The sequence below is a fragment of the Gekko japonicus genome, unplaced genomic scaffold (assembly GCF_001447785.1).
Source record: "Gekko japonicus isolate JY-2015 unplaced genomic scaffold, Gekko_japonicus_V1.1 scaffold56, whole genome shotgun sequence".
Classification (NCBI taxonomy): Eukaryota; Metazoa; Chordata; class Lepidosauria; order Squamata; family Gekkonidae; genus Gekko; species Gekko japonicus.
Genome location: NW_015169779.1, coordinates 951,855 through 972,114, shown reverse-complemented (window position 1 = coordinate 972,114; position 20,260 = coordinate 951,855). Strand labels below are relative to the sequence as shown.

At 46.1% G+C, this 20,260-nt stretch overlaps 1 protein-coding gene across 1 annotated transcript in view; it reads left to right on the top strand.

The window, feature by feature from the left end:
- Nucleotides 1-10,064: 10,064 nt before the first annotated feature.
- The window catches only part of LOC107115124 (60S ribosomal protein L23-like), a 12,076-nt gene continuing 1,880 nt past the window's right edge, over nt 10,065-20,260 (top strand). Inside the window, exon 1 of the mRNA XM_015416747.1 lies at nt 10,065-10,159. Coding sequence (XP_015272233.1) covers nt 10,065-10,159 — 95 coding nt within the window. The remainder of the gene's footprint in view (nt 10,160-20,260) is intronic.

Sequence of the window (20,260 nt, the reverse complement as noted above, 5' to 3'; positions counted from 1 at the left end):
ACAAATTCTGTAATTATTTATTGATTATATGCTTCATATTTATTTCTAGTCTTTAAAGTTTATTTCGTGGGACTGTTCACAGAGAATTTGGAGCAGGGAAAATGTGTCAGAATGACTCTGTGTGTATCACCTTCTTCCTTCTTGTCTAATTAGGACTCCTTCACTTTGCCACAGAAAGCCTTTCTCTCTCTCTTTCATTACCTAAACTGTGTGAACTCCCTGGATGCAGCGCTTCGCTTCCTGGACCTGAAAGCATCAGAGCACTTTTTCTGGTCATTCGTTTCCCTCCCTCCTCAAAAACAGGCTCTTCATGTCCAGACCCCCCCCCCTCTTGTGGCATGACATTTCCTTCATGACAGTCTGCCTCTGAATTGCTCTGGCGCTCTCCGCGGTTAGAAGGCTTTTCAAAGAGAGCCGAACAGCCAGTGGCCAATCGAAACTGTGCAAACCCACATCTCTGCCATGGATGAAACAGGCACGAGGGAGGATAAGGACTTGGAGGAAGACTGGATGAAAGGGCTGCGGCGGGAACCTAGCTGGCAGGTCAGTGACACAAAAGGGTCGGCGGGTGCTCGGGAGTGTATGCTTCCTCCGTCTCTAGTGCCAGGAATCTCGAAAGTTTGCAGGCAGAGTAGAAATGGGATTCGTTTTGAAGTTGCTGTGCAGTTCGGCAGCTTACCAAAGCAGATTCTCAGAGAATCGGTGCTCGTTGGGTTCTCATTGTCTTTGAGAGAATGGCTAGGCAATTCCAGATCTTTTTAGTTCATGGTGTGTGTGTGTGTGTGTGTGTGAAATAAGCAGGCCTTTTTTTGTGTTTCTAAAATTACGTTTCTCTTAATAATTGTACTTACAGTAACAAGCTGCAGGTGTGGGCTGCACTATCAAAGGGAATGTGTTCGGCTTTTTCCCTCTGTCTCTATCCCGATGCAAATGCAAGTTCTTTGCATTATGTTTTTTTAAAGGACTACATCTGCCACCCCACTGTATCCTAGCAATCTGCAACAAGCTTTCTGTTTATTTGTCTTAACCTCCTGTTAATGCTTTGACCCCTTTTTTATATTATCACGATACACGTTTGCCTGATTATGCATGTAAGAAAAGGGCAGTTTTCATTATGGACCATAGTGCTTACCCTCAGCAACGCCTGTTTCAAATTGGCAGAATTTCGTAAGGTGATACATGAAAGCACCACTGAGTGGCTTTGATTGCTCTTTGCATTGCGCCCAGCATAGCATCTTGCACTCCCCCCCCCGCTGCATTTTAATTAGACAATCAACAATTTTCAAGAGATCTGTCACAAGGTAGTTTCTTCCTCCTTTTGACAATCACCACGAGCTGTTTTTAGGGGGATGCCATTGTTAACAAATGCTGATAAGCTGCTAATGCGATCACTTTCTATCCTGTGAAATTGCTGAAAAGAACTGAGCTGGAAAGGAGGTTTACCATGTGCCACGATAGCTTTTCTTCCCCCTGGTGAAGGGAAGATGTATATTGAAATGTAGCAAAGTCTCCCTTATTTCACATGAGAAAGAGAACTGTTAATGATAATGACTGTTGCTGCAGAGTAACCTCGGTTATCCTGGGGGACATCTAATACTTTGGGATGATTAGGGATTCAGGGAACAGAAGTTCTGTTTATCTAGTGCTGTGTGGGAACCGCTCAGTGGATTTTTAATAACTAGGATGTTCGGTTACTCAGAATTTAAATCAGTGGACGCATTTGTATCTTCTTTTATGTACAGGCCATATATGTATCTGGTTTTGCAAGCCCACCCTATGCGGAAGGTTAAGGGCAGGTAACAATTTTATCATTGCAGAGAAAATACTGACATAATGCTATAAGGGTAGACTTAATTTATATGTTCCTGGAGCGTCGCAGCCTCTTCTTTTCTGTGATCTTCTCTCAGGCCTTTCTGGTAACCTCATTCAGTATTTATCAGGAACCAAATGGGATGGAACCCAACCCTTTCTGTACTGTGTGTGGGATTGGAGCCATTGGCACTGGCATGGTATGTCCCATGCGATCCCACGTGTTCACTGGATTTGGAGAAGCTGCGGCTCAACGGGAGAATGTTCGCTCTGCATGCACATGGTCTCAGATTCAATACTTAGCATCTCCAGTTTACAAGAACCAGGCAGTGGGTGATGTGAAAGACCTCCGCCTGAGACCCTGGAGAGCCACTGCCAGTCTGAGCAGACAGTATTGACCTTGATGGACTGGTGGTCTGATTCAGTATAAGGCGGGTTCATGTGTTCATGGGTTCCCTGCCTGAGTTACATTGGGAAGCGGAAATCACAGAACAGTGGGAATATAAACATCGGCCCTTACACACGCATCAGAGATGTTGCTTGAATGCACAACTTTTTCAGGTTGGGGGTTCTCAGTATATGAGAGCCAGTTTGGTGGAGTGAAGAGCAGCGGACTCCAATCTGGAGAACTGAGTTTGATTTCCCACTCTTCTGCAGGTAGCCAGGTTGGGTGACCTTGGGTCAGTCACAGGAAGGGAAAGGAAGGAGAGGAAGGGGAAGGGAAGGAGATTCTTCTTCTTCTTCTTCTTCTTCTTCTTCTTCTTTCAATAAACATGAGCACCGATTGGAAATGCCTCTCAAGTTTACCGGATTTGGTGCTTCCGCACTTTCTGGGTGTAAGCTCCACTGAATAGACCTGAGTAGACTAGCTAAGGGTTGCTCTCTTAGTGTAATTTAAGAGCCGGACTGTCAAGTGCCCCTTTTTAAATCTCATCTCAAGACTCTGTAGGCATTCTTCCCCAAGCCACTACCTCAGCCACCTTTCCTGCGCTTTCCACAATATGGAGATAAGAATACTGCCGCAGTTGCATAAAGTAGGGGCCGCCTTGACATCATGGCCCTGGCGCTAACATCGACATCACCACCAGCCGGACGATTAACAGCCTGGCAGGAACCTGGAGGTGGTTACTCAAACGATGATCAAATGACACCATCTTGTACTATGGTCATGTGTTTTATATTGTAATCTTAATTTAGTATTATTTTATTATATCTACTGGAATTTTAATGTATGGATTTATAAGCATGCTGTTAGCCGCCCTGAGCCCGCTATGGCGGGGAGGTGCGGGATATAAATTTAAATATAAGAACATAACAGAAGCCAATGTTGGATCGGGCCAATGGCCCATCCAGTCCAACACTGGATATACCACAGCAACACAGTGGAAGGGCTGTGGCTCACTGGCAGAGCATCTGCTTGGCATGCAGAAGGTCCCAGGTTCAATCCCCATAAGAACATCAGAACATAAGAGAACATCAGAACATAAGAGAAGCCAATGTTGGATCAGGCCAATGGCCCATCTAGCCCAACACTCTGTCACACAGTGGCCAAAAATACCAGGTGCCATCAGGAGGTCCAGCAATGAGGCCAGGACACTAGATGCCCTCCCACTGTTGCCCCCCCCAAGCACCAAGAATACAGAGCATCACTTACCCTAGACTGAGTGTTCCTATCTGTACCTTGTGGCTGATAGCCACTGATGGACCTCTGCTCCATATGCTTATCCAGTTCCCTCTTAAAGCAGTCCATGCTTGTAGCCACCACCACCTCCTGTGGCAGTGAATTCCATGTGTTAATCACTCTTTGGGTGAAGAAGTACTTCCTTCTATCTGTTCTAACCCGACTGCTCAGCAATTTCATTGAGTGCCCACGAGTTCTCGTACTGTGAGAAAAGGAGAAAAGTACTCCTTTCTCTACCTGCTCTATCCCATGCATAATCTTATAAAACTTGATCACATCACCCCTCAGCCATCCTTTCTCCAAGCTAAAGAGCCCCAAGCACTTTATAAAGTAAATAAATAAATTATTAACCTAATGGATTGGATCCTCTGATTCTGTTCTGATAACAGCAGAGCTTTCTGCCAGCTCAGGGCCCATTCTGCTGGTGTAACATGCCTCTTCCGCTGGGGGAAGGCTCCTTGCATCTGAAGAAGGCTTTGCGTTTGCAGAATGGAGTCACTGGGTCCAATCCATTTGTATGTAAAGTCCTTGAGTGATGGTGCTGGGTTGGATCCTGTGGATCTGCGCCACTCCATCAATGGGGTGTCTTTGCTAGGGGAAACAGATCCGTGGGAGCCATTACTGTTCCTGCCACTGTGGTGCAGTGCTCCAGATTGGACACAAGGAGAATGACTTTTCTTTTCTGTTTGGTGATGTTTGCCAGCTTGCCAACAGTGTCTCCCTGCTTCCTTTCACAAGGGTGACTAGGCAACTGAAGCCAAAGGAAATGAGGGGGCTTTGCAAAATTGTAGCTGAGCGTTGCATTAAAAAGGCAGGCCAGTCCTAAATGAGCTAACCCTGACAACTAGTTTCATGTAAATAGATCTTGATGTGTAAAATCATGGGTTGGATCCAAGTGGTTTTTTCACCGAGGAAAATGAGAGGAGCAGTTGAGCACCATAAAAGGTTGTGCTGGGGATCGTGAGAACTGGATGCACAAAAGCCACTTGGGACTGGGGGCTGGAGCCAATTGGGGAATTGGACAGGACTGAGTGAAATCGCAGGCTGGATCCAACCCATTAGATGTACTCCAAAATACTGCCCAGTACATTTTCTGTGAAATAGCTAACTTATATTGCATCCTTGCTGGTTTGCAGGGTCCCCTTTCGAGCATGCACATCCACAGCTGATGTGAAACTGTTCAGCTCGTCTTCGACGGGTGCTGTCTTTGAGACACCATTCTTGAGCCACATTCTTTTCAAGTCAAAAGAATCATATTAAAAAGTCCAGATGCCAAAAAAAGGGGACCACCAAAAAAAGAGACAGCACTGGGATATATTTTAATTCCCGTTTTATACGTACAAGGTCGTTTTTTAAAAGTCCCTGGATATGCCAGGCTAACTTCAGATGATGCAAAATGCGAGAGCCACTTGCATAAATAGGCTGAAAAATGTAGGCCAAAATGTCCTGAGAGATGAGAAATATCTCAGTCACAACGACTTCTCAGTGCAGTGGCTCTTCCCGCAGACGCACTGAAGATCTCGAACGTTTACTGTTTCCCTCCTAGTTCAAGGTTCAATCTATGTATATGCTTCTGGGTTACCCCAAATCTGCCACTCCCCAATTTCTATATGGGCCCAAAGCCACATTTAACAGAGGGTGGAAGACATGAATCTGATTTCATACACCTGTGATCTTCTTCAGGCATTTAAGCACAACTGGCATACTCTGGTTCTATAGGAAGCTATTTCTGAGCTTTCAGCCATTCTGTTATGAAGATAGTATAAAAATTTAGTTTGTCCACCCAAAAATTATTCCAACAACTGCGTCACTTTGACAGTATGACTATGGAGAACTCGCTGAAGGTCAATCAATCAATCAATCAATCAATCAACCTTTATTGGCATAACATACAGAACATAAGACTCAATTTGCAAGGAATACTGAATGCTTTCTTGAAGCTTCATACAGAAATTTTGCAACACTTTCAATTATTATGGGATTCTGGGTTGTCAGCAAAAAGTAAATCTTACATTTATCAGGTTTCCCTGAATACTTTCTCAACCATGGCTCGATAAATGTAAGGCGCAGGTCCGAGTAGAAAGTACATGAAAGAAACACATGTTCAAGAGCTTCTATCTCCTGCTTAGTGCAGGAACACAATCTACTGTCGAATGGGATTTTTTGGAATCTCCCATATAATACTTCTGATGGCAACACATTAAACCTTGCTAACATATATGCTCTTCGCTGCCCCGGGTTCATTAAACAAGTTAGATACTCAGCCCTATGCCCAAAAGGTAAAGACTCGCTGAAGATGTTTCACTGCTCATCCAAACTGTTTTGGTTTCTCTTGAAATTCTTCACCTGCCTTAACTGAAGCCCCCAAATTAGCCTCAGATTTCCCTGCAGGCAAAATTTCAGTGGGGGACTGTAGCTGAGAAGTGTTGTGCATTCACAAAAGTAGCTGGAAAGTGTGGCACAGTCAGAAAAAGGGCTTGGATTTAGAACAGCAGTTCCCAACCTTTTTGGTAAAGTGACCCATGAGCCTGAATTTACGTGGTACGGTGACCCATCCCGGGCTGACCCAAGGTTTTTTGGGCACCCTAGGCAAACGATGCCCTTAGCACCCATTCCATTTTCTACAGTAGTTGGACAGGTGTTTTTTGAGAGAAACCAACAAACATCACACAAAGGATGCAGCTGCCACCACTGTGAACCCCGAGCAAGTGGTGTTCCAGCATACACAACCTTTGCCTATGGAGGGTACATTCCAGTTTTTGACCACCCTCTCCTTCTCCGTTACTCCCTGTATTCCCCCCCCCCCCCCAGATTCTCATTCACGGTAGTGACCATCAGGGAACATTTTACTTGATCGACGTGTATATGCAGTTGGCGGGGGGAAGGAAGATACTGTTTCCAAGGTCAGATCTTGGTTTCCAGGATACAAAAGAAGGCAACAGAAAGGGCTGGCCCGTGACCCACTTGTAGAGGCTTTGTGACCCATTTTTCAGTCCCGAGCCACAGGTTGGGAAACACTGAGTTCGAGGATCCTGCTCACCGCCAGGCTGTTTCGAAGCACACTCCTAAAGAGTGTTACGCTGTCCTAAACCTGTTGACTTCAATGGCCTTGTTGTTGTTGTTGTTGTTCAGTTGCACAGTCGAGTCTGACTCTTCACAACCCCATGGACCACATCACATCGTCCCCCGGAGTGTGTTCAATGTCATGTTCGTTGCATCGGTAACACTGTCTAACCATCTCATCCTTTGCCGTCCCTGTCTTCTTCTTCCTTCAATCTTTCCCAGCATCAGGGTCTTCTCCAGTGAGTGCTCCCTTCTCATTCGGTGGCCAAAGTATTTGAGCTTCAGTTTCATTATCTGGCCTTCCAGGGAACAGTCAGGGGTGATTTCTTTTAGGATGGACTGATTTGATCTCATTGCAGTCCAAGGGGACTCTCAAGTGTATAATTATGCTGAGGACTGCACTGTAAATCTCGTTGATTTGAATAGGATTTAAGCAGCCTGACTGAGTGTAGGATTGTGGCCCTTGTGTTTGGAAAAGGAAGTCAGTTGGCTCACAGTTGGCACTTTGGCTATCTTCTGAATTCTGTACAAAGAGAGAGAAGAGATTGGATTTATACCCCACCTTTCACTCGGAGTCCCAGAGCGTCTGACAATCTCCTTCCCTTCCTTCCCTGCAACAGACACCCTGTGAGGTAGGTGCGGCTGAGAGAGCTCTGAGAGAACTGTTCCTGAGTGAACAGCTCTGAGAGAACTTGTGAATGACCCAAGGTCACACCAGTAGCTGCATGTGGAGGAGTGGGGAATCAACCCCGGTTCCCCCAGATTAGAGTCTGCCACTCTTAACCACTGCACCAAATTGGCTCTCAAAGGTAGTTGTTGGAAATTATTTCAGGTATGCTTGCTTTTATATGTGAAACTGTGCGGTTGTAAAACAAACAGGCTCATCTTTATACAGAAGGTATAGAAACCATTCGGCTGAAATAATGTGTTAATTCACTTGCTAATTCCTGCTCTATGGGCTGTGTAATCTTTCCTAGAGTTTATACAAAATGATCTTCCGAAATTCATCAGCATTAATCTAAAGAGATCCCTCTACCTACAGTACACTTTTTAGAGGGGGGGGGGACAACTCTTTTAAGCTACTAAAGTTTTGATTTGAGAAACTTTTTGCATGACCCAGTTAAAGTTAAGCTCTTTTACATTTAATTGAATTCAGTGTGAGAAGACCACTGACCTTTGACGCTTTGGTTTACAGAAAATGTTGGCTTATGTCCTACCCTTCTGCCCAGTCAACTTTGAAACCTTCCTTAGTCCTTGGAAGCTGTCCTTCAACTTAAGTGCCTGCTCAAGATCTGGAGTAAGGCTCCTTAGGCTTGAGGAAGGTTTCAGATATGGCTGAACCAAGAGGTAGCATGTTATCTTCTCAAAAGCAAACCAAGGATAAAACGAGCTGCCCTCAAAATCTGGATTTTATTCATTGAGCAGCACTTTGCAGAAGATTCTGAATTACAAATGACAATTCATAGTACCTTTAGAATGATGAAACAGTTGTAGGAAGGGCTATGGCTCAGTGGAAGAGCCTCTGCTTGGTGTGCAGAAGATCCCAGGTTCAATCCCTGGCATCTCTAGTTAAAAAGGACCAGGCAGTAGGTGATGTGAAAGACCTGTGACAGACCTCTTCCACTTTACTCCCTCATGGACTAGATTTTCCCTCTGTTTTTCTGTCCCCTCCCTGACTGAGCAGCCTTGGTCATGTGTTTTCTTCTCCCCTGAAGAAACTTTGGCTGTCCTACCCTGTCAGTAAGATATATTTTTGGCAATTTGCTCAGCCCAGGAACCCGAGGGAAGGGATAGGATCGCCCTTTAACTTAAACCTTTGAAAATGGCACCTGAGACCCTTTAAAATCCAAAACTAACAAAAGGATTCATTTAACATTGAGGGGAAAGCTCAGATGAAATCAAGGGTTGATATTACTGAAGTAAAACTAGTACAGGCTCAGACTTTTGATCTTCTGTATCAGGGTAATGTGAAGTTCTTAATTTATTTAGTTACTTAGATCTAGCCCCGTAGCCAGGATTTTTTTTTGGGGGGGGGGAGGGTGGTGCTGGGGACACTAATTAAATCACATTGAATTAATTTAAATTAAATTACCAGAGGAGGCAGTTCGGCATGGGTGCACTCTATGCATGGATTGAAGGTTGTGGCCGTTGCCTTCCTTCATGCTGGATGAAGTGCTTCCTTGGCCTTTTTCACCCCGTGGAGCAGCTAGTGTGGCTCCAGTGCTGGGGATGCTTTTCCCAAAGGCTGAGCCACACAGCTGCATGCTCCTGAGACCCCTGGAACTCTGCCCCCCTTGTCCCATGCCACACTTTCCACCACCATCTTGAGCCTTCGCCTACAGCTCTTCCTGCTGCTTCTTGGTGGGCCAGTATTACTTAAGCCATGCAGTGCTACCACTGGCCTGAAACAATTTCTCTAACCCTCCTTCCTTCCTCCTTCTGGGCCACATGCTGCTTCCTTCTGCTGCCAGGGTAAAGGGCGAGCAGAAGGGTTAGAAAAATCATTTGGGCTGGTGGCAGCACGGCACAGCTAAATCAGTACCTGGCCCACCAAGATTCCAACTTGAAGATTGGGGCAGGGGTACTGCTGGGGTGGGGGCACTGCAGATTCAAATGGGGTTGCCGCCCCTTGTGCCTCACTGCTGGCTATGGCCCTGCTTAGATCTTAATATTGAGATGCTTTTGTTCCAGTGTTTCCCCAAACACTCTAGTTCACTTTATTTGAGTAATCACTAACTCTTTTGATGCCCAAAAGGCTGGTACCCTCTTTCCAGTACCCAAACCTTTCTCTTGGAACACCAGTACTCTTCTTGAGTTGAGTTGTTTACTGACTTTTAAGGTCTCTATAGGCAGTTTCTAATCACACCAGACCAGGGATCTCTGTACTCCTCAGAGATAGCGCTCCCTGTTTGAATGGGTAGGGAATTTCTTCTCTCCCTCTAGAAGATCTATCACCTTTCCTTTGGCCGAAGTGGGGGTCTTCTCTACTACCCAAACTTCCTTGCCAAACTCTCCCCCAGTTCTCTGTCTGTGTTCAAACTGCTCTCAGCTGATGCTGAGTTCAGACTGTGTTCAGTCAAGGTAGAAATCTGACACTGTCAGCACTAAACCCTTTTTCTATCAGGGCTATTTTCAGACGGGTCACAAATCACAGTACACATCTCTTCTCAGATAAGGTGGGAATCTGACTAAATTTCTTCAGCATCCAGCTCTCTCAAGACTTTTTTCCTGCTCAGGTGATGCTAACCAATCAGATCACTTAGAGCAGCCTGCCACTCAAGGCTCTCTGGCTCTGTGAAGAATTAACCCTTCACAGTCCTTTAGTTGTAGGTGCAGCACTTCTAAGCCTTTTAAAAAGTACAGTCTGTCACAAGACCCCTGTGCTGTCAATCTGAGTAGACAATACTGACCTTGATGGAATAATGGTCTGATTCAGTATCAGTCAGCTTTATGTGTGACCATGTGCATGTTTTTGAGCATGGCCAGGCATGGTCTTCAAAGGCTTCACACAATGGCAATCATGCTGATCCCCTTTCAGCACGTCTTTGAGAACTTTCATACTTCCATGAGCCTCCAACCTCCAGAAATGTTTCACCTGTCCAATAGGTGTGCAGGCCCTCCTGCTGACTGCTGAGAAACATCTACTAAGACTTTGCGCTATGACCACTAAGTTACTGTGCACTAATGCTTACGGGCTCATATGCTAAACATTTGTTTGATGCCCTGACTACATGTGGCTGCAGCAAATCCATATATTTAACCTGGTCTGCCACCAGTGTGGGCCACGGGTGGTCCAATCTTTGGTGCAAATGGTGTACAAAAACATGTGAATGCAAAGCCTTCCACCTGTCTGCCACCCTTCGTATCAGTACCTTGTAGAACTCAAGAGGCACATGTGGACCTCCTGTTCCTTTGCATGGGATTTGGGTAAGGAGATTTTCTAGTGGATTGTGCCCTATCCCTATGACTATATTTATTTATTTGCATTTTTATCCCGCCCTCCCCTTGACGGGCTCAAAGCGGGTTCTAACAGTGTAAATAAATTTTGTTGTTGTTGTTAAGTCGCACAGCTGAGTCTGACTCTTCGCGACCCCATGGACCAGATCACGCCAGGCCTTCCGGTCTTCTGCCGTCCTCTGAAGTTTGCTCAACTTCATGTTCGTTGCATCTATGACACTGTCTAACCATCTCATCCTTTGCCATCCCCCTCTTCTTTAAATAAATACAACAATATAAAATACTATACAATTAAAACCACATTAAAACATGTAAAACACACAGCTCTAATAAAAGCCAGTTACCTCAGTGGTTAATAGTACTGGGGATAAGTTACCCAGAGATCTGTAAAGTTTAGGATCTCAGACCCAGGCTATAAATAGGGGCCAGCCCAAGCTGTAAATGGGGGCTGACCCAGGTTGTAAATAAGGGCCAACCCAAGGAGGGGGACGCCCCCTGCCTCAACCGGAAGCTCGGTGGAAGAGCTCCATCTTGCAGGCCTTGTGGAATTGCAATAAGTCCCACAGGGCCCTGATCTCAGTCGGGAGTTCATTCCACCAGGCAGGGGCCAGGGCTAAGACATCCCTGGGGCCGGGGATCACAAGGAGATGTTGATTGGTGGACCTTAGTGCTCTATACAATCTTGGCTCCTTCCCCCCTTTTGCCATCAAGTCACAGCTGACTTATGGTGACCCCGGTGAGGTTTTCAAGGCAAGAGATGTTCAGAGGTGGCTTGCCGTTGCCTGCCCCTCTGTCGCAACCCTGTTATTCCTTAGTGGTTTCCCATCCAAATGCTGACCAGGGCTGACCCTGCTTTGCTTCCAAGATCTAACAAGGTTGAGCTATCCTGTGCTATGCAGTTCAGGGCACAACCTTGACTAGGTATTTCTAATCAGTTATCTGATAGAATCTGGGACTGGGAGTATAGTGTTTATGGGGAAAGGACATGCTTAGTAGTGAGCAAGTATACCTATTGTTAAAATTGATCAAAACAGTAAATATAATATCTGTTGTACTCATCTCCAGAGTAAAACAGTGCTTTGATCTCCCGTTCCTGTTGAAACCACTCTTTTGAGAGTATCGCCTCCCCCAGTAGTCTTGTTGCATGGTTCATTAGCTCCATGCTCCGGCAGTTTCGGCAATCTTGGATATTGCCTTTTTTCTTTAAAAAGTAGCACTATAGAAAAAAGTTTCGTAGTGTGTCTGGCATTTTTTTCCCTTTGCTAAGACTGGGTTGAGGAGCAATATAATGTCTCCAGGCCCTCCCTGGCCACCAGTGTGGGATGGGGGCACAGAGTTGCCAGCTCCAGGTTGGGAAACTCTTAGAGATTTGGGGGTGGAGCCTGGGGAGGACAGGGACCTCAAAGGGGGGGCACAATGCCATAGAGTCCACCCTTCAAAGGATCCATTTTCCCCAGGGGAACTGATCTCTGCAGTCTGGAGATGAGCTGAAATCCCAGACTGGCCACCCTAACACCATGTGACATCCCCTTTCTCGTGTTTGATAACGTGAGTGTGCACACGAAAGGTCATACCTCAAATAAATCTTTGTTTGTCTTAAAGGTACCATTGGACTCTAAAGTTGTTTTACCCTTTCTCATGTGTCCTCAGTAAATTCTTCCTACCTAGTTTCCCACCTTATCCAATAAAAAAAATCAGGGCTGCGCTATTTGAAAATGACGGCTATCTTCTCACTCAGTGGGAATGCCCAAGCCTGTTTGGTTTCGTTGACCAATTCTAATCTTATGAACACCAAAATGACTGCAGTGTGTGTGTTTGTCTGTCTGGCAGGACCTTGGTTCCTGTTTCCCTTAATTACGAGCTGTGTCTTTTTTAATGTAATCCCAAAGAATAATAGGGCATCAGATTTTTCCTGATCACGATCAAACAGTTCACTGCTACAAAGCTGTATCACAGGTTTCTAAGTTTAATGTGACAATGAGATATTTGATAATAAGAGATCTAGATAGTTCCATATTGTAAAGTGACAGAGAACATAATAGGACAAGCATATTTTCTTTTGTAAGCTCCATGATTTTTGCCTTTTGAGTTTCAAACAAATACCCTGGGGGCAACGGAAGGAGAAGAAGAAATGTTTGCTCCTGGGAACATAAGCAATTTAATACCTTGTGAAATGCACAGTTCTTTCTTTAAAGTCCATTTGGAACCAATTGTCGCAGTTACTGTGATCTAAAGATACTCATTCTTTCAAAAGGACAAGGTCAATTATTCTCAATTTATTGCCAGTTGCAGAGCATTCCTGCAGTTTTTATTTATAATATTGATTTATATGGTGGATTTTTAGTTTAAGTAGCAGAGAAATCAAGTGATGACACGGGGTATTTTAATTTGAATTGCCTTGTGCTAGGACTTAAAGGTTAGTAAAGCTCCTAAGATACACTCTCATATGAATGCGTTCATACATCTTAAACCTCAGAGTGCTTCATTAGTGCATGTTCCTTTTACTCCTTGGAAGTGCCCGGGTCCTTTTTGTGTAAATGCACACCTATGAAACTCACCTGGAAAAGGAAAGCAAACAAATGTGAGGCTATAATGAACCTGATTTTCAAGCCGTCGGATCAAGTACCGTTGATAGGGTTGCAAGCCTGCAGGTGGTAGGGGGACATCTCCTGGGATTACGCCTGATCTCTAGACGACAGGGATCAGTTCTCCTAGAGAAAATGGCTGCTTTGGAAGGTGGACTCTGTGGCCTTGTACCCCACTGAAGTCCCTCCCCTCCCCAAACCTCACCCTCCTCAGGCTCCACCCCCCAAATCTACAGGTATTTCCCAATTCGGAGCTGGCAACCCTACCCATTGAGAAAGGGTGTCCAGATGTTACAAGAAAGACAACCAGATGTAGGGCACATTTGCTTCAGAGCAGCTCGGTGGGATGTCAGAACGGGACCTTCCACTGGTAACCCAGACGGCCTGTAAATCTATGGGTAGCCCATGTGTGTCCCCTCCCGTTCAACATCCCCTTTGGGTGCTACAAAGAAATACTGAATTAGTATTCTTCTTTGTAATCTTCCAGGCCACTCTTAAATAGGACTTGGGAATGCTATGAAGCTTTGCTTGATAATCGCCTTTGTCTGTTCTTTGATAATCTCCTCTATTAAGTTACCTTTCTCGCCTTGATAAATTGCTGCCTTGCTAGCGGCCTTTACTGTAATCATGTAGCATAGAGCTGTTTAACTAGACATTGTCTCTTGGAGTTTCATTTTAATTGCTTTGTTCTCCAGACACTAACACTTTCCCTGCCTACAAACGTCACCTTGCCTCCTTCTGTCTCCACAGGACTGTGGTCTCTAGAACATGGTAGGAAAGAAGGCCCTGACCTGGATGGTCTAGGCAGCTGGAAGTCATCAGATTTCAAAAGCTAATCAGGGTCACCCTGGTTAGTACTTGGATGGGAGACCACTAAGGAAGTCCATGGTCGCCATGCAGAGGCAGTCAATGACAAGCCACCTCTGAAAAGTCTCTTGTTTTGAAAACCCCACCAGGGGTCACCATAAGTTGGCTGCAATTCAACAGGACTCTGGTACCACTAGAAAAGAAGGCAGATGTGCATCTAGCGGAGCATGATGCATGCCCTTCTCCAAGACTCTTCATAGTAGAAATCTAGCATTCCATGAAGGCATCTTGGAGCTTGAGAAAAACATGCATGGCCTATGGAGACTTTTCTTGTTGTTCAGTCGCACAGTCGAGTCCGACTCTTCACGACCCTATGGAGCCTAGGGGTGTACAAAATTGTATTTTTCAGGTTTGGGTATATTAAACCTGAAAAATATTGGTATTTCCCAATATTCCTGAATCCCAATACCAGTTTGGTATTTGGATTCGGTAAATATTCAAGATAGCCAAAAAAAATTGGCTCCATTATACCCTATCAGAGCCATAGGGTATAATGGAAAATTGATCGGAGGGTATCTGGGGCTCTGTGGTTGGCTGTTTTTTGAGGCAGAGCACCAAATTTTCAGCATAGCTTCTGGCACCTCTCCTTGAAACAAACAAACACCCCCCCCCCAAGTTTCAAAACAATTGGACCAAGGGGTCCAGTTCTATCGGCCCCAAAAGAAGGTGCCCCCTTCCCCTATTGCTTCCAATGGAGGGGGGAAGGGCATTTAAAGGGAATGCGGTCCCTTTAAGTAACTTGTCCAAGCCTTGGCTAAACTCCAAAGGCATTTAAAGGGCTTGTGGTCCCTTTAAATGCCTTCTCCAAGCTGTGGCTTCACCTGGAAGGTGTTAAAGGGACTGCAATCCCTTTAAATACCCTTTAACACCAGCTATCCAGTGGCCCCAAAAAAATCCCAAATATTTTCGGGTCAGCCATTTTCAAATAAATACCCCATCTGATATCTTGCTGGAAAAAAAATACATTGAAAATACTGATAAGGTATTTGAGGGGTATTTTCCCCCAGCTCAGTTTATACTGAGCACACACTCCTAATGGACCCCCAAGAAAGGACCATGATTCCTACTTTCTGTGTTACCCTCAGGATGGAGAAAAAACTAGTGTCTGTCAATGGTGCATGGTCTTTCACAGCTGCTTTGTAACTTCTAGCACAGTTACCTCAGCTTAGATCTTACCCACCCCTTACCATAGGAGTCCTCAAGAACTTTGAGTATGCAGGCACATTTGGAATACTGACACACTGTGGTGAGCACAGCCACAAAATGGCTGCCACAGCTTACCTTCAGTCACACAGTGAATATACTTGGGTTGGGGTGGTAGCTCCTGCCAAAGTAATGTTGTAAAAGATCTGCATAATCAATCAAATCTCCAGTGTCAGAAGCCTCTGGGGAAGGCTCCACCTAGCCCCAACTACTTTCTAAAACACTTGGCGGGTACCAGCAAATGTGTCGGCAAGCGCTATGGAGTCTATGGACCAGGCCTGAAGCTATGGTGGGGCTTTTGGGGGCTCCACCCCCTTTCTTAAAGGCACAGCCCCACAAGAATTTCTCTTGCAAATGCTTTTTTCCCCAATCATTTAAAAACATTTTTTTAAGGTGTGCACTCCTTTAAACAGAGTGGCGTGCTGTAGCTGATTAATTCCCGCACTGAGCAAGTGTCAGGTAGCCCTGTTATAGAGCTGAAATGTGGAGGTGTGTACCTCCTCTTCGTTCTCAGCTCTTCCCTGTCCAGCTTCTGTGCGCTATCTCATGCTTGACCTTGTTGTTGTTCCCAGCTGCAATTAACTCAGCTGGGAAAGCTAACGGTTTGTGCGCTTTGCCCACTTGCCTGCTTGCTTCAGCCCACACATGCGAACTATAGTCATTAGCTTCAGCTCATGGGGGAGGGGACGTTTGATTACACTATAAGTCAGAGGCCCTTATACTGTCGGCTATTCCTGACACAAGCTGTATACGTGTACTTTAGTACTGGGACCATCAATAAACACTTATCTTTTTATGAAGCCTGGTGTGGTGTGACCTAAGGACCCTGACAGCAAGGGAATTGGAGTAGGTGACCTCTAGGATCCCTTCTAATTCTATGTCAAGAAACTAGTCTCCTTTAAGAGAGTTTTTCTGCCTAAGTGTTAGCTTTCTTGACTACAGACGTCATCACCCCCAACTGCTGGCTTGTTGCTTAGTTTGGAATAGTGGAGTACGGGCTGTAATCTGGGAGGACCAGGTTCAATTCCCCACTCCTCCACATGCAACTGCTGGTGTGACCTTGGGTCAGTCATAAGTTCTTTCAAAGCTGTTCTCTCAAGGGCAGTTCTTGAGAGCTCTCTCAGCCCCACCTGCCTCACAGGCTGTCTGTTGTGGGAAGGAGAAGGGAAAGGAGATTGTAAGCCGCTCTGAGACTCCTTCAGGTAGTGAAGAGCGGGGTATAAATCCAATCTCTTCTTCTCTTCTCTTAGGCTGGCAGAAGGGATTAACTTGCAGCAGCTGAGAACTGTCATCTAAAGTGGTTGACAGCTTGCAGTTCAGAGATCTATCCTGGTAACAGCTTTCTGTTGGCTAAATGGCTTTTCTTTCTGCACTGAGAACTTCAGCCCCACCAGAAGAGGAAAAAAAATCCCCATAGGTCACAAAATCCTGACTATGGGCCTTGCATGGACACCCACCTCATTCCATCTTTTTTTTCATATAAAAATTCAACAGTGAGCAGGAATTTGACCCCACCCCCCATTGTTACCAGTGGTGGTTACCAGTGGTGGCTAATTGCAAAAATGCCGAAGCCTGGACCAAGTACTTTCTGGTAGCACAAGAATGCAAGTGTAGCAATCTAAACAGAAACAAAGGTCACAGGAGCGGGATGATCCGCTGCCGAAGGGAGGCAAATTAGAGCCGGAGCAAAAAGAACCGTGGGAGCGTGATCCGACATGTCTCCACGGCTCTGTGCTCCGGCAGCCGATCACACGTTGTGCAGCAAACCAGCAGTAGCACAGTTCTGCGCATGCGTGGGACGGGGAACGGCGCTGGCTGCGACGGGCTACCAGCGCTTCCCCGACCAGACGCCTGGAGTTGCCACGCATCATCCGGAAGGTAGTGCTCTGTTGCTAGTACCTTTTAAATGTGTGTTTTCGGGCCAAAGGGGCAGATTGGGGATGGGTGCGTGACACTTCACAGATGTTGCGGTGTGATCGCGCCCGCTTGATGCACCCCTGATCCGTCCCTCTTGCGGGGCAAATCCTCCCATGTGACCGGGGCCAAAGTCTGTCTCTCTACAACTTAGCCAGTTTTAGCGGATCTAAGCCTTCGTTATGAATTTGGATATAGTTGCATTGCAGTCTGTGGTTTCCAACTGTATGGAATTCAGGCAAAGCGGACGACCCTGGCATTTTCAGGCAGTGGGGCACATAGTTTGCATATAGTTTTCTTTATGCTAATATAGGAAATATACTTCGTTGATTTGATTCGCAGGGAGCCAGAAATTATCATCCAGTTAACTCCTGTGTCAGAGAAAGTAGTGGAAAGCTAGAATTATCAAGCATTTGTTATTAAACATTTAGCAGCATAAGGCTGGTGAAAGCTATTATGAGAGAAGAAAAAGAGGAGGAGGAGGAGGAGGAGGAGGAGGAGATTGGATTTATACCCCACCCTTCACTCAGAGTCTCAGAGCGGCTTACAAACTCCTTTCCCTTCCCCTCCTCACAACAGACACCCTGTGAGGTAGGTGGGGCTGAGAGAGCTCTTTCCAGAACTGGCCTTGAGAGAACAGCTCGGACAGAACTATGGCTTGCCCAAGGTCATCCAGCAGCTACAAGTGGAGGAGTGGGGAATCAAACCCAGTTCTCCCAGATTAGAGTCTGTGCACTTAACGACTACACCCAACTGGCTCAGATGAGCCTCCCTCAGTACAGTGAGTTGTCATTTCTTGCAGGAGTGCACAGGAGCGGAACTCTGGCAGTAAAGAGCCCAGGGGGCGGGCACATGCAACAAGCCCCACCCCCTGCTCCCAGCAGCCCTCAGTCAGAGCAAGAAGCAGCCAGGTAAGTTGCAGAGCCCCCCCCCGGCCCCCCGGTCCAAAACAGTCCAGTGGCACCTTTAAGACCAAGTTTTATTCAGGTACAAGCTCTCCCTCCTCTGCCAGGAGAGATCTGCACGTCCCCCCCCCAATAGCTAGCAATCCAAAACAGTCTAGTGGAGCCTGAGGGGTGGGTGTTGCCTTCTGACACACTTCCGGAGATGTCAGGGGGTGTGGCATATGCAAATAATTTATGCTAATGAGTTATGCTAATGAGCTCCTGCACCTCCTTTTCTACGAAATGACCCCTGAATACAGTATTTCCTAAACTGGATGCCACAACAAACAAGACCCACATTCTTGCTTTCATAGATTTATCCTAGATGAATGGTGGCACAGACAGAAGAGCCTGGTCTCTTCTGTGGACCTCAAAAGGCAGGGAGGAAGATGCTGGCAAGAGGTCCGGAATTGCCTGGCTGCTTTAGGGCTTGAGATGTTTTAAACATTTAAAAATAGCGGAGAGAAGAATTTGTTCCCCTTTCAGCTCTCCACATGGGTTCTACAGTAAGATGTCACTTTCATTGGGTTGGATCCAGCTCCTGAATTATGGAGGCACGGGGACTTTTACCCTCACCGTCTGACCTTGGCTTCTCCCTCTCACCCACAGCAGTGTGAAATGCCTCTTGAAATCCAGTTCCTTGAGAACTCCTCTCCCTTAGGAACAACCTTTCAGGCTGCTGGGGGGGGGGGAGATGCCGAGAAGTTCTTGCTCTGTAGGCAGGTGTCCTCTGGGCTGTGGGAACGTGCAGTAGATCAAACCTGATGACTCCCTCCCACTAAGCTGGATCCTATTATTCCTTTCCACCACGCCTTCCGTCAACAAAGAAAGACTTTACTCCATCAGACAAAAAGAATATTCTCCCTTGAAGGATTTTTTAGCTGAAGAGAATCATAAGATCCATAGGATCCAACCCATAGTTTTAAAAGAGCTAAAAATGTTGTTGCTGAAGCATACTTTCCCTGTGGAACTCTTCTGTCCCACACTCATCTCTGTGCAGACCCGTTTTTCAGGTTTTATACAATAAAAAAATCTCTTCAATGAGTGATAGAGAAGTGAGTGTAAATGCCACAAAGCAATGATGTTTAGTGTAGTGGTTAAGAGTGTGGACTCTAACTTGGGGGAACCGGGTTTGATTTCCCACTCCTCCACATGCAGCTGCTGGTGTGACCTGGGGTCAGTCACGAGTTGTCTCAGAGCTGTTCTCTCAAGAGCAGTCCTTGAGAGAGCTCTCTTAGCTCCACCTACCTCACAGGGTGTCTGTTGTGGGGAGGGGGAGGGGGAGGAGATTGCAAGCCACTCTGAGTGACTCCAGAACACACCCAGAGGTTGGCAACTTTTAAGTTGAGCTGGGATTTTCTTTTGGGGGGGGGGGGGGGGGGAGGCAGCCCTGATCTGTTTGCAGACCAAGATCGCGCTCCAATCTCTAGCATACAATTTCAGAACACTGCACTGTTCTTTTGTTTTTGCTGTTTGATAGAAGAAGAAGAAGAAGAAGAAGAAGAAGAAGAAGAAGAAGAAGAAGAAGAAGAAGAAGAAGAAGAAGAAGAAGAAGAAGAAGAGGAGGAGGAGGAGGAGGAGGAGGAGATTGGATTTATACCCCGCCCTTCACTTGGAGTCTCAGAGCGGCTTACAAGCTCCTTTCCCTTCCCCTCCCCACAACAGACACCCTGTGAGGTGGGTGGGGCTGAGAGAGCTCTGACACAAACTGCTCTTTCAGGAACAGCTGTGCCAGAGCTTGTGACTGACCCAAGGTCACATCAGCAGGTGTAAGTGGAGGAGTGGGGAATCAAACCTGGTTCTCCCAGATTAGAGTCCGCGCACTTAACCACTACACCAAACTGGAATGTATATCCCCATATGTAGCCCCAAGAAGATAAAAACGTGGCTCATGAAAAAATAGAAAGGATTGTGACTCAGGAGAGTGAATGGCATGTTTTGCTTGCAGAAAGCCCAAGACTTATTAGCTAGTAGGCATTTCTCTGCCTGAGGTTCTGGGGAATTGCCGGGTACACAGTGGCCAGCTAGAAAGGTCGGTGGTGTGAGTAGATTTCATTGGTTTCATAATATGTTCATGTTCAAGATCACATTAAAGACTGTTATCGGGAGCAGGAGCAGGTGAGAGCCAGTTTGGTGTAGTGGTTAAGTGCGCGGACTCTAATCTGGGAGAACCGGGCTTGATTCCCCACTCCTCCCCTTGCAGCTGCTAGATGACCTTGGGCAAGCCGTAGTTCTGA